The 13,498-nt window shown below is 36.4% G+C and overlaps 1 protein-coding gene across 4 annotated transcripts in view; it reads right to left on the bottom strand.

Annotated features, from left to right (window-relative positions):
• Nucleotides 1-13,498, bottom strand: part of SNTG2 (syntrophin gamma 2) — a 244,420-nt gene that overhangs the window by 121,035 nt on the left and 109,887 nt on the right. For 2 of the 4 annotated variants that reach the window (XM_025148890.3, XM_025148894.2), the window contains 2 exons: nucleotides 6,903-6,959; nucleotides 6,749-6,806 (listed from right to left, as the gene is read on the bottom strand). In XM_025148890.3, the coding sequence (XP_025004658.1) occupies nucleotides 6,749-6,806; nucleotides 6,903-6,959 (115 nt within the window). The remainder of the gene's footprint in view (nucleotides 1-6,748; nucleotides 6,807-6,902; nucleotides 6,960-13,498) is intronic. The other 2 variants (XM_025148893.3, XM_025148895.3) reach the window with 1 other exon arrangement.

The raw sequence follows: 13,498 nt of genomic DNA, 5'->3' as shown, positions 1-13,498 counted from the left end.
TGGACATTTCTAACCATATGTATTTCAATTTCTTTGTGTCATATTCAGTATTGTGCTGAAATATCAATTCCTCTGCTCCATTTTTACTGTCTCTTTTCTTTGCTGTTTTGATATTTCTACCTGCATCTGTTTATCTCTGTGATTTCCCACCTCACTTTCTAGCAATTTTCAGTGTGTCCCTGTTGCCTTAGCCTGGCAATCAGCTAAACACTACACAGCCTTTTGCTCATTCACCCTCTTCCCAGTGGGATGAGCAGAGAATCAGAATAAAAAAATTAGAACTCCTAGATTGAGATAAAAACAATGTCCTAAGACAGAAAAGGAAATGAGAAATAACAGTAATAATATATGCATATACTCACAAAACAATTACTCTTCACCCACCAGCCAATGCCCAGCCAGTCTCAGAACAGCAGCTCCCCTCCCAGCCAGCCCCACGCAGTTTTACGGTTTTTTTTTCATGTGATGTCATATGCTGTGTAACAACCATATGGCCAGTTTAGGTCAGCTATCCTGGTTTGATCTCCTTGAAGCTACTTGTGCACCCCCAGCCCCCTTGCTTGCAGGACAATACGAGAAGCTCTGCGCAGCACTGCTCAGCAACAATAAAAAACATTAGTGTGTTATCAGCAATGATTTCCTCCTAAAGCCAAAACATAGCATCATACCAGACACTACGAATAAAACCAGCTCTAAGGACTGTACTCTCACTCACTCTGGCCTTACTTAATTTTTCCTATTATTTATTAATCTTATGAAAAGGCATGGAAAAAAGATGTGGTAACAAGAAAAGCAGAGTTCGTTTTTTTTCTTTCTTTTTTTTTTTTTTTTTTTTTTTTTTTTTTTTTTTTTAATATTGTGGCCTTTCAATGTAGAAAGGGGACTTATACAATGGATAGACTTTTTACCGGGATTTGTAATGACAGGACAAAAGGCAACAAGTTTTAAACTGAAAGAGAATCAGAATTATAGAATAGCTTGGGTTGGAAGGGACCTTTAAGATCATCTAGTTCCAATGCCCTCATCATAGGCAGGGACACCTTTCCCTAGACCAAGTTGCTCAAAGCTCCTATCCAGCCTGGCAGAAGGTTATGTAACACAAGAGCCTAATTAGGCTTAACAAGGCCAAGTACAAGGTGTTGCACTTGGGTTGAGGCAATCCCAGATACATATACAGACTGTGAGAAGAACTCCTTCAGAGCAACCCTGCAGAGAAGGACATGAGGGTCTTGGTGGACGAAAAGCTGGGCATGAAGCAGCAGTGTATGCTTGCAGTCAAGAAGACCAACAGTATCCTGGGCTGCATCAAAAGAGAGCCAGCAGGGAGCAGAAAGGCATTGTCCCCCTATGTTCTGTCCTTGTGAGGACCCATTTGGAGTACTGCATTCAAGTCTGGGGCTTCTAGGATAGGAAGGATGTGAAGCTGTTGGAGTGAGTCTAGAGGAAGGCCATGAAGATGATCAGAAGGCTGGAGCACCTCTCCTATGAAGGAAAGGCTTGTCCAGCTTGGAGAAGGCTCCAGGGAGACCTTGCTGCAGCCTTCCAGTACTTGAAGGAAGCTTATAATCAGGAAGGAGACTGAGTTTTTACACAGTCTGATAGCGATAGGACTATGGGGAATGTCTTTAAACTAAAAGAGGAGAGATTTAGGTTAGATGTTAGGAAGAAATTTTTTACTCACAAAGTGGTGAGGCACTGGAACAGGCTGCCCTATGAGAGGTTGTAGATGCCCCATCTCTGGAGGCATTTAAGGTCAGTTTGGATGGGATCCTGGGCAACCTAGTGGTTGGCAACCCTACCCACAGCAGGGGGTTTGGAACTAGAGGATCTTTAAGGTCTCCTCCAATCTAAGCCATTCTATGATGATACAGTAAGGTTAGTTCTAATACACATATGATTAACATCACTTGTGGAAGTCTTACTGAGCTGAGTAACATAGACAAGTTATGAATATGTAACAACATATAAGGATACAAATTAATAGCAAATCTGGAATCTTCAGTCTTTTTAGCAAAATTATGTAACAGTTTCCATTAAATGCTGTTAGAGGGTGCAAGAAAGTTTTAAATGCTTTAGAGGAGAAGACAAATTTGCAGTCTAAGTGGGAATACCTGAAATAACTAAAGTACATGTGTTAAAAGAGATATAAAAAAGAGATATAATTCCTAAAGTAGACTAGAAAGTCTTTAGTTCAGAAATCAGTAAGGGAAAGATAAGAATAGTGAAAAGATGGAAATTTGAACTTTTCTGAAGTTGCTGAAGGATGTTATTAAATTTCCTATATTATTCCATTTGACAGTATCTCCAAAAAGTTTGTTACATTTGCTCTTTCCATCAAGTATTCTACATTATTCTTGACTATGCTTTAGCTAAATAATCTGAATGAGTTTGACTTTAATTACTATTTTTCAGTACAGTAGGAATCTGCTACAGATTAGAAAATGGTTTCTGGCTAGCTGCTTGCTTCTCCAGCTTCTTTACTTTACTTTACTAACACCACAATAAAAGAAAGCTCCAAATCCAGAGTCCAAAATACCATCCATCTTAGAAGGACAATTTATGTGAGCGAACATGCATGACGCTGTTTTTTAATTTCACTATGAGGAAAAACTATCATATACATTTATTTTCAGTATGGACTGTAGCGGTAACAAATTCAAAAAGTAACACTAAGTTTATTTCATTAGATTTCTGCAATTCATCAGAAGAAGGGAAACAGAAGAGAGAATACAAATTCTAAGTGTAAATGAAATCCTAAGGTCCTTTCTTTTTTTTTTTTTTTTTTTTTTTTTCACTCAACTGCTAACTGGAGCAGATGATAACTGAAGAAATACAACACTTTTTTCATACCTTTTCCTAGTTTCAATTTTCAAGTTTAGAATAGATGAATAATAGCTATAATATTAGAAGTTCACTGTAAGTACAAAGTTTTCAGATTTTATCAACCTTTTTGGTTGAGAGACTGCAAAACATACTTTCCAAAGAGGACACGCATCACAAAAACCTAAAGAACTGAACTAAAATTACAAGCTACATTTTATATTTATACATAGCAATTAAGTAAAAATAATTATCTTTTATTGGAGTTGATCTTCTTCATTTGCATTAAGAAGAACTTGATTATTAATATATCCTATGAGTATGATTTACAATAACATTTTTGCAGAAAAGCATTACTCTTTATCAGTAAGTTAATGCACACACATACATATCTGCATGCATATATATATATATATATACGTATATATACATTTACATATATAAGATCTCATTTTGGGAAAGCATATAAACAACTGTTTAAATCTAGAGTTGGACATCAAATTCATTGTGCTTGATTTTTAGCCAAGCCAAAGGACAGAAAACAAATTTCAAATTAACCTAAAATGAGAATGCTTTGGCTTTCTCTATAAAAATTTCTTGGATTCATCAATTTCTAAATCCATAAAAAGAAAAACAGCACATATTCTATAAAAAAAATATATATATTTAAAATATTTCATTCTATTTTCTTCTTGTCTGGTAATTGAAATGAATTTCTGGTAACTGAAAAGAAAATGTTACTATTCTAAAAACATTTCCCAAATCAGATTTTAATGACATGCCTGCTCAGTTGAATAAAACACACAAAAATTAAACACTGCATCCTTTTAACCAAAGTGCTCCTTAGACTTAGGTCACTAATTTCTCATGCTTCAAATCAACAAACACCAGTAGTATAAACTGTGCAGCTCAATAATTTAAATATCTATATGCATCCCACTAAATATATAATGACTCCAGTTTATATCACTGCACCTCAAGTATGTTCTTTCTTACATTCAGATATGGCTTTGTATTTAGCATTCACTTTCATGAGGATAAGGCATAGCAAGTTTTTGATCCATTCCGACTTCCTTACAAAGCCCACCACCTGGGCTTAAATCTTTCTTAATCTTGACCTTATTAAAGTGAAACTGTAAGGCTGTTGAAGCCAGGCTAAGTAGAGCTACAGAAATGAAGAATAATCTATGAATATCACCACTACGCTGTGCAGCTTGTTTGTAATCTCACGCCATGCCCAATGAATGACTTATTGGTTACTCTAGCTGTAACACCTTTGTGGACAACTGGAGTAAACACAGGAAAAAGATTTATGTGAGCAGCATCACATATGCTTACATATCAAACCATCTTTGCTTGGTATGTATGTGTAAGTGAAACTGCTATAAGCCCTCATCAAACTGTCACCGTGTCCTCCAAACAGATGGTCCTGAGTACAGGCAGCCAGGATGTGATAGCTGGATACAGACTGTGTTTGGAGAGTGCAGGGTTTCAAGCCAAGAATGTTTCAGTGGCTGAATGCCCTGAGTTTGTTCTAATCCTGTCAGGGTATATGTAAACTCCCCTCAGAAATGGACTAAACACATTAAATATTAAGTCACCTTTTATCACAGAAGGTAGGAAAATGCTTTCAAATTAAAGTTTGAGAGCCAATTTGGCTCTTAAGAGAGGATCCTTTGTGAAACTGGCAAAATGCAAACTATCCTTATTCTGCCAGATTTTATTCAATTTTATTTATCCATTTTAATCGCGTCTCAGTGAGCTGTACCCACTGTGTTCTGTTCCTTCATTGATGCTTGTCTCACTTCACATGTTTTATGAGATGGAGGCAGAGCTCACAAGCAGCAGTCAGATTATTACAGTAGCACTCACAAAGATGGAAATCTGTATAAAGGTAACCAAAAGTGACTGCTAACTTGTTAACTCTGTAACATAAAACAGAAATTAAAGTGCTTGACCATAATAATATAATGCTTTAACAATTAAAATACCCTGCATTGTATGCAACTAAAGTCACTTGCACTTATGAATAAATTGTATTTCAGTCTGTTACTATTTACAGCCTCCACCCTTATGCAAGTTCATAAAGATTTACTTAGTAATTATGGATTGGAATAACAAATACCAGACAGATTTTTTTTGTTTTTTAAACACAAGAAAGCTTGTAGAATTTACTCCTATATTTTATATAAGAATTCTTTAAAGTATATTTGAAGTATATATCTGACAAATCTTCCTCCAGGTTCACTGTATATCAAAGTAAGTCTGAACAATCCAATTCCTTTCCAAGTTCAGGATATTCACTTTCGCTTCTCTAAAAATAGTACTGTATACTTCTTAGACTGTAACATTACTGCAGTCATTACCATAAATAATCTGTTAATACTGATTATAATACACTTACTAAAATAATGTATGTCTAGAAGCTATTAACAAAACACCAACACTATTATCTAATGAATGACTCCATCTTAGATTCAAAAAGGAAAATCAATACTATGTTAAATATCATCTGAGAAAACAATTAGAGAAATAACGATTCAGTTTTGGAAAATCTTACTAGGAAGCTTCAACATCAATATTTTCAAAAAAAATGCTGGAGGATTATTAGTAATGTAGCTAATATTCTGAGTCAACAGGACAACTGGACACATGAGCAAGAGGGAAAAAAATCCTACCTTTTGAAGTGATTTTCTATGGGATTGAAATGACTCTGAAGCTAATAATATCACTTTAATTCAGAATTAATAAATGTGCTTGCATTTACTTTTGCTCATTCAGTCTGCGACAGGACTTCTGTGCCTCTAAAATTAACTTTAACAAAAGCTTTATCAGTATGAAAAAGACGTAACTTTTGTTAGAATGGAAGACAGAATCCATAGAGGAATGTAAAGAGCCTAAATTCAGGGATGAGTCAGAAGCATCAGCACAGCTTACTTTTCCTCAATCCTGTGGAGAAGCATAGAGGCTGAGAGAAAATTCAGGACAGTCTTTATTGTGATTACCAATACATGGGGACATTAGTCTCCAGTAGCGAAGGACTGCTTAACCTTATCCTTCAGAAATACAAAGCTAAGCTCTTGAATGAGTCTCGGTGCATGTTTCTGTCTTATAGAACAGTCATAATGAAAAAGAGTCATATCAAATAGAGTGAGTCCATATCAAATAGAACCGAGTCCAACTCCCGGTTCCACAAAGGACCATCCAAAATCCAAGCCCTGTGTTGTCCAAATGCTTCTTGAAATCTGGCAGCTCAGTGCTGTGACCACAGCCCCGGGGAGCTTGTTCCATGCTCACCACCCTCTGATGTAGAACCTTTTCCTAACACTCAACCCAACTCCCCAGGTGCAGCTTCATGCCATTCCCTTGGGCCCCATCCCTATCACCAGAAAGCAGAGCTCAGTGCTGCCCTCTGCTCCCTGTGAGGAGCTGCAGCCGCCATGAGGCCTCCCCTCAGCTCATAATTACCATTACAAATCACCCTCTGTTTGCAACTAGGCAAAGTCATTCATACCATATGACAACATTACTGTGTAGGGAAAAAATATGTTCAGTTTATTTCTTTTATCCTCTGGGTTATTAAACTTAAGTGTATCAATACATTTGCTAAGTCATAGTTTTGTTTTCACAAATAATGTTAAATGCTCTGTCTACTACAGAACTGTCTCACTGCAGTAAAATGCATGTTTTCAGAAGCTGTTACTTAACAGGATAATTTCAAGCTCAGTTCCTGAGGACATGGACAGATTACAGATTTTAAATTCAACACAAAGGATAAGTTGGACATTTAAAGAAAGGCTTAAAGACACTGTGATGCTGGAATGAGTCAAATGTATTTTAATTTTGAGTCTATAGAACATTTGATATTAAAAAGAAATCATGTAAACTACAGTTCTATACATTTAAACAACAGAAATATATATTTTACCTGCTTGGTCTTTAAACATTTTTGATATGACGACAGGCACTTTATGCTCAGCACCACCCTGTAAAAGATACACATTAATCGTGAGATCACAATCAAGGCTGAAGTGAACTAGTCAAACTAAAAATTAAAAGAAGAAAGAAGACATTTTTCATACCTTTATGCTTAAGCCCAAGCCACCAACTGGTTGTCTATGAAGTGTAACAGTTCTGTGCTTTAAAAAATTGCAGAAAAAAAATAAATTTAGGTGAAAACACAATATTTGAATAGGCACAGAAGATGCTTAAAAGTGCTTTCTACTTAAAAAAATTAATAATTTTCAATAGTACCCCGGAATTTACATGATCAAGTTCTGTTCTGAAGTACCATTTCAACACTGATTTATATTTATTTAATTCCTTAACACAGAGAGCATAGCTGTTCAATGAACTCTACTTGCAGACTTTTAATATATATTTTCTAGCAGTGATGTGATATTCTTCCTAAAGAGAAATTTTCACTTTTGCTTTATTTCAACAAATGTTTTCATGAGAAAACTATGAACAGATTTGAGATGTATGTTTTCATAGCTGATTTATCTTCTTTAGCTGCTATCAGGCTTGTACATATTTATTCTCATATTTTCATCACAAATACCGATGTCTTCTAATCATTATCTTCAGTCATATGCTATATTTTGCAGCATATGGTAAAAGTCTTTTTGTGATTGTCCGCATTATTTTCTTGCATTTCATGTTTGAGTGCATAAAGAGGATAAACGTTTACTGATATCTTTCTATACCAACCTATCATATGTTTAACAGTACAATGATTATGATGTTTCATTAATGTGCAAATCATGGTGACTAACAACACAATAATATCAATTCCTCCACTGACGATAATTACAGAGTTTACAAGAACTTTTTTGCAACATACTGAACAATAGTGCATATAATGACACCTTTCAGGAGCTGAAATGGCAGGTCCTGAATGTGTAAAATTATGGGGTTTTTTTTGTTTTTTTGTTTTTTTTTTGTTTTTTTTTTGTTTTTTTGCTATTCTTTACACCAGAATTCATATACAATGTCACATTTAAATGTACACATCTTGATGTGTTTTTTTATGATTTCAGTAAGTCAGACAAATATTAATTTTGATTTCAATACTGAAGTCTACAAGTAATTTTTAGGATTTTTTTTCCTAACACCCACCTTGCCAGAATTAGGTTTATATTAATTCAGGGAAAAAGAGAACCTGATGCATGATTTCAGTTTCATTTTAGGAAGATAAAATTAATGTAAACATATTTTCTTGCAGTGAGAAAGACCTTCTCAAAGAAGAGATGTTAGACAGGTGTAATGAAAATAAGCCTTATGGATGAAAACAAAGCATCAAGGAAGACAGAGACATGTAATTCTACAGTAGGGACCTCCAAAATTCTCCTAGTAGTCCCTGCAGGGCAGAAGCAACAAGGTTTCAAATGCCTACCTAAAGAAATGGCTCCAGGAGTATAGATTCAGGTTCATCAGAAACTCGAGAAGTTTTGAAATAAGAGGAGCCTGTACATGAGGCACAGACTTAATCTGAACTGTAAAGGAACTGCTCGTACTTAAAATACAGAAATAACGTTAACTAAAGTTTTAAACTGCAGTGTTACAAAAGTTTATGAGAGAGAAATTAGTGCAAATGTGTTGCATCTATTATGGATGTAAACACAAGTATTCTATACCCAGAAATGAAGCATAATTACAGTGATTTTACAGGAAATGTAAAACAGAATGCTAGGAAGTAAATCAAAATTGTACCAAACCTGAACTAAAGAGAGGTTTAAACACTCCAGAGATTTAGGGGAGAAAAACAAACGAACAAACAACAACAACAACAAAATAAAACCAATAACAGGATTTAAGTGAAGTATTTAAGAAAGGTAAAATAGATAACCAGCACAGTGAATGTTGTGTGCTAAAGAGGACTTAGGGCTCAAAACTAATAAGCCAACTACCTCAAGAAGTAAAACATTTTCCATGGATTTAAGAGTTTGTATTAGTGACTAGGATAAGAATGACTGACATGTGAAGGCAATAGGAATATGAAATATAAAACTGATAACAGACCTTGCTTAAGTTCAGATCAAATCTCATGAGGACATAGCGCAATAAACAAAAAGCGGGTCTCCATCAGTTACTGTTTCATGGAGCCTCACAAGACTAGACTAAATACTTGCCCTACTGTTTAGTGGCATGCAGGACATAGTGAAAACTTTCACATTTGAAAAGCTAGTCTGTAATGGCAACTACTATGCACTTATTATTCAACATTTATGCTTTGGTGATCCCTAAAAGGGAAGTGTTCAAAACTTAGGAAGCTTGCTGGAAGGTAGAATAAAGGGGTGCAGCTTAGAAAATTAAAATTTCATAGGCAGCACGAGGAGTTCTTAAGGCTACCACACTAGAAACACAGAGCTACTGAATGGTATTTATTAGAAAGGCTTAACTAAGCAAAAAGGGAAACAACATGGCTAAGCAGGAGGTTGAAAGGTTATCAGATGAAAAGAGTGGTGGACATCATCTTCAAAAAGTCAGGAAAAAAAGGAACATAAACAAATAAAGTGAAAAACAGAATCAAGCAGCACATGAAAGGAAAAATACAACAGCTACCAAAAAGAATCACAATTAATAATAAATCTTCAAATCTACCAGGAGCAGAAAGTCTGCCAAAGAAATCACAGAGCTGATTTATGATCAAGATATAAAAGGTATACTCAGGACGAAGGGAAGATAAAATAACACTTTTCATTAGGGCTTCATGTAAAAGCAACAAGAAAAGCTTCTCCAGCATTCTTTGTAGCATAAGGGATGTACAGATCTGAATTTGAAATCATTTTAGAAAGAAAATGACTAAACAACAGTACCAAATCACCAGGGTTCGATAGCATTAGTCTTAACAGAACTCACGGATTAAACAAAGTATAGAATTACAGAAGATCCTGAGTTGGAGAATAGTGGAACAATTACTTGCCTAATCCTGCTGGCCACATCATTTTTGTTGAGGCCAGGATGATGTTGGCTTTTTCAGCCACCTGGGCATGCTGCTGGCTCATGTTTAGTCAATTAACGTCCAGCACTCCTGGGTTCTATTCTGCCATGCAACTTTCTAGACTTTCTTCCCCATGTCTGTAGTGTTGCATGAAGTTGTTACGATCCAAGCACATGACCCAGCGCTTAGCCTTGTTGAATGCAGTAACAGTTAAGTTGGACCATTGATTCAGCATATCCAGATCCCTCTGCTGATTCCGCTGCTGATTTCAAAGCAGACGAACACTCCCACTCAACTTGGTGTTATCTGCAACCTTACTGAGGGAACACTGGATCCTCTCAACCAGATCACTGATAGAAATATTAAACAAAACTTTATAAAATGTTCATTTTCTCCCAAAGCTTGCAATTCAGGAATCTTTTTAAAGAGAAACACAGAGATAAACACTCACTGCAGAAGTCCAATTAGAACTATGATTTTTCTAAATATAGGAGAATAATGGAATTTGTAATTTGAAATATTATTCTAAACAGTTTTATGTAGTGCTATAATAATATCCATTTCAAGCATATGGATTATCAACAGATAAATTCATAAAAACGCTGCATTATACAGTGCATGAAATTTAAACAAACAAATTTTGGGTGTTTTATCCTTTAAATGAAAATGTTCCTTATGGGAAAAAAAAAAAAAAAAAAGTAAAAAATAGTTCCCATAAGATGATTTACTTTCTTCCAAGGCAGAAGATTCTTCACTCTTCTTCGCATTCTTCAGATATTTGTTCCTGTGGTGTTTCAAATAATCTCTTTACATTTATCACTAAGCAATCTTATCCAGTCACAAATTCAGCTATGATATCTCCTGATCTCTGAAAACAACTTCCAAATTAGTTAACATGCCGTAGGAAACCTATATCATTGTTCTTACTGACATACCTTCCTGAAGTTCAGTTCAAACTGAATTAATTCAATCACCTGTTCCAACTGTTACTTTGCCAATTATCACAATTATCTCTTCTCCATTACACAGCACTTAAAAGCCAGTATTAAAGATAATCTGTATTGCCTAGCACACCCAAGTAAAACTTTTGTCTCATTCCAAAGACAGTACCACTCATGGAGTAACACTTACTCTGCAGGAGGGTTAGATCATAATCCACCAGCTTTATACCTCATCAGTGTATATAGCTTGGCAACAGGGTGTAAGAGATTATTCCTGTATATGAGTGACTCAAAGTTTGCTGAGGAACAAGTCCAGACAAGTCCTGGGCAAGGGTAGAGAAATCTTCTGTCTGGAGGACACTGATGGACAGGTCCTGGGTAAGGGTTGTGAAATCCTTTTAGGAGCACAGATGGACAAGGCCAGGGGCAACAAGAGAGGGATAGGCTGCTGATAATGGCCGGGAAACAGTCTTTTGTGTGGACTTATCTCAAGGAAGATGGCCATCTCAGGAGGTACGCACATGACTCTTGCTCAAGCACCCAGGGATGTCACGTAGGCAGGAAAAAAAGGAGGATAAAAGAGGGTCCAACAACCATGAGGAGAGGGGTTTTCTGCCATCTGATCTCTCACCACGACAGACTGAGGGGTTTTCTGCCATCAGATCCCTCACCACGACAGACTCGAGGTTTCTGCCATCAGATCCTTCACTACGGACTGTATGCTGATGGACTTGCCTGGGCCTGCTACCTGAGACCTGCTGCTTCCTCCCAGACTTACTCTGCGTCTTCTTCCTGTACCCACCTGGTACCTGCACCATCTCGTTGCCCAAGACCGGCCTCGCTGCTCCTGCCCTTCAGCCTCAGACCGCCGGAACGTCATGCAATGGGACTACGCTGGATCCTGGTGGTGACTATCCCCGCTTTACGCAATTCTTGCTTCTTTCTATCTTTTCTATCGCTTGCCTTCCCTTCCCCATCACCCCAATACGTAATAGTGTCCGTCCTCCCCTTTCTTCATCTCCCTTATTAACATTTGTAATAAACTGGTCGGACCAACATTTGAACCGTTTCTTAATCTCACGTCGGGCATACATATTTCAAAGAACCTCCTCTCCCTCCTATAAATTGGAGCAAGACACAGGGTCTGTTATTTTGGAACAATATCATGTTTACAAACAACTTCATTGCAGAAAAAGCTGTCAAAAATATGAATAAGCAGAAATAATTTTGCCCAAACCTAAGATACTGGCAGCCATAGTCTACACGTAAAAGTTTACCTCTGGAGAGGTCTTTTATATCTGTATTCATTCATATGCAGTGGCATGACTGGAGTTTAATGGGCAATGTGAGAAGGCAATTTCAGTCCTTATTTTTGTTGGTTAAATTTTTAACAAGATTGTATATCCCCTGTAATGCCTGACTATTTTATCTTTATTACCAAGTTGTTAACAAATAAGACTAGCACTTGTGGAAAAAGATCTTTCATTAGAAATGATCTTAATGAACAATGGGATTTCAGAAAGAAATAGTGCTTGAAGCAATCCAAACGCACTGATATAAACAGATATATCTGGAAAAGATTCTATATACATGCACCATATTTCCTTAATCTGTGTCAGTCTGCAAGAAATTTTTAACGAATAGACTATTCCCAAATATCAAACTGCAGGAACACTGGAGTACCTCTTTTTTTTTTTTTTTTTTTCTTAGATTTTGTTTAAAATGTTCTAAGAAATAAGCTCATTCATAATGGCTAGAATAGGGTGGAAGACAAAGATTGTCATGGTTTGTTGTTTTTTTTTCTTCCACTTAATCAATATAAGACCATTGCGCCAAGTCTAGAGGCATCCACCTGGACTGTCTTGTCACTGGGCAGGAAGGTCACATGAGGAACCACTTTGCTGGCTACTCATCTGGAGTGGGCATCTCCCTACTGCAGGACCTACATGCCAAGTCACTTGTCAATACTGAATACAGCAATCACTAAATTTCTTTGGTACCTGAGCTCATCTAGTCCCCACAGTCCAGCAACAGAAGGCTATTAACTTAACAGCAAACAAACTAACCTTTAAACAACGTAACTGGCTAAACAGAAAAACCGGAAAACATAAGCAAAGAAATCATTCACTTTCTACCGCGTTGTCCCGGGTACACTTTTGTTAGATTAATAATCTTTATTTCCACTACTGTTCTATCTATTGTTTATTGGAGAGAATAGCCTCAAAAAGTATCCTTAGTTGTAGAAAGTAAGATAACAGTTTTAGTACAGCTACTACATGGTAGGTTAACAACAGAAAATAAAAGCCTATCTTAGTCAAAAATGTCAGTAAGAGCAGAGGTAGCCATCCAAGCCTTTGGGAAATATGCAGGGAGAAAATAAGAATCCTTATTTTCTTATTCTTATAAGAATAAGAAAAAAATAAGACAAGTCTTCAAACTGTCCCACATGGATGGAAGTGAAGATATGGTCTGATACAAGAAGGGAAAAGAAGATAGGTACTTAAAATACCATCCATATCTTATCTTTCCCTTGTTCAGCAGCTCCTGAAGCTTCCAAAAGGAAGTTATGAGATTAAAAAATATATATATATTGAAGAAACAGATCTTGTGAGAATGTGAGATCCAGTAAAATGTACCATAAAATGCAGAGCTCCTTCTGTTTGCTGTACATCCAAAAGAAACAAAAGAGGATGCAGTAAAGAGGAAGAATATGTGAAATCTTTCAGGAAGTTGTCTCCTAAACAAAGATAGGGAATAATGCACATGAGGATTTTCTCTTCTCACTCTCACCATC

This window comes from Gallus gallus, chromosome 3 (genome assembly GCF_016699485.2).
Source record: "Gallus gallus isolate bGalGal1 chromosome 3, bGalGal1.mat.broiler.GRCg7b, whole genome shotgun sequence".
NCBI classification, from domain to species: Eukaryota; Metazoa; Chordata; class Aves; order Galliformes; family Phasianidae; genus Gallus; species Gallus gallus.
The sequence above is the reverse complement of the archived record's forward strand: the minus strand, read 5'-3'. Positions and strand labels throughout refer to the sequence as shown.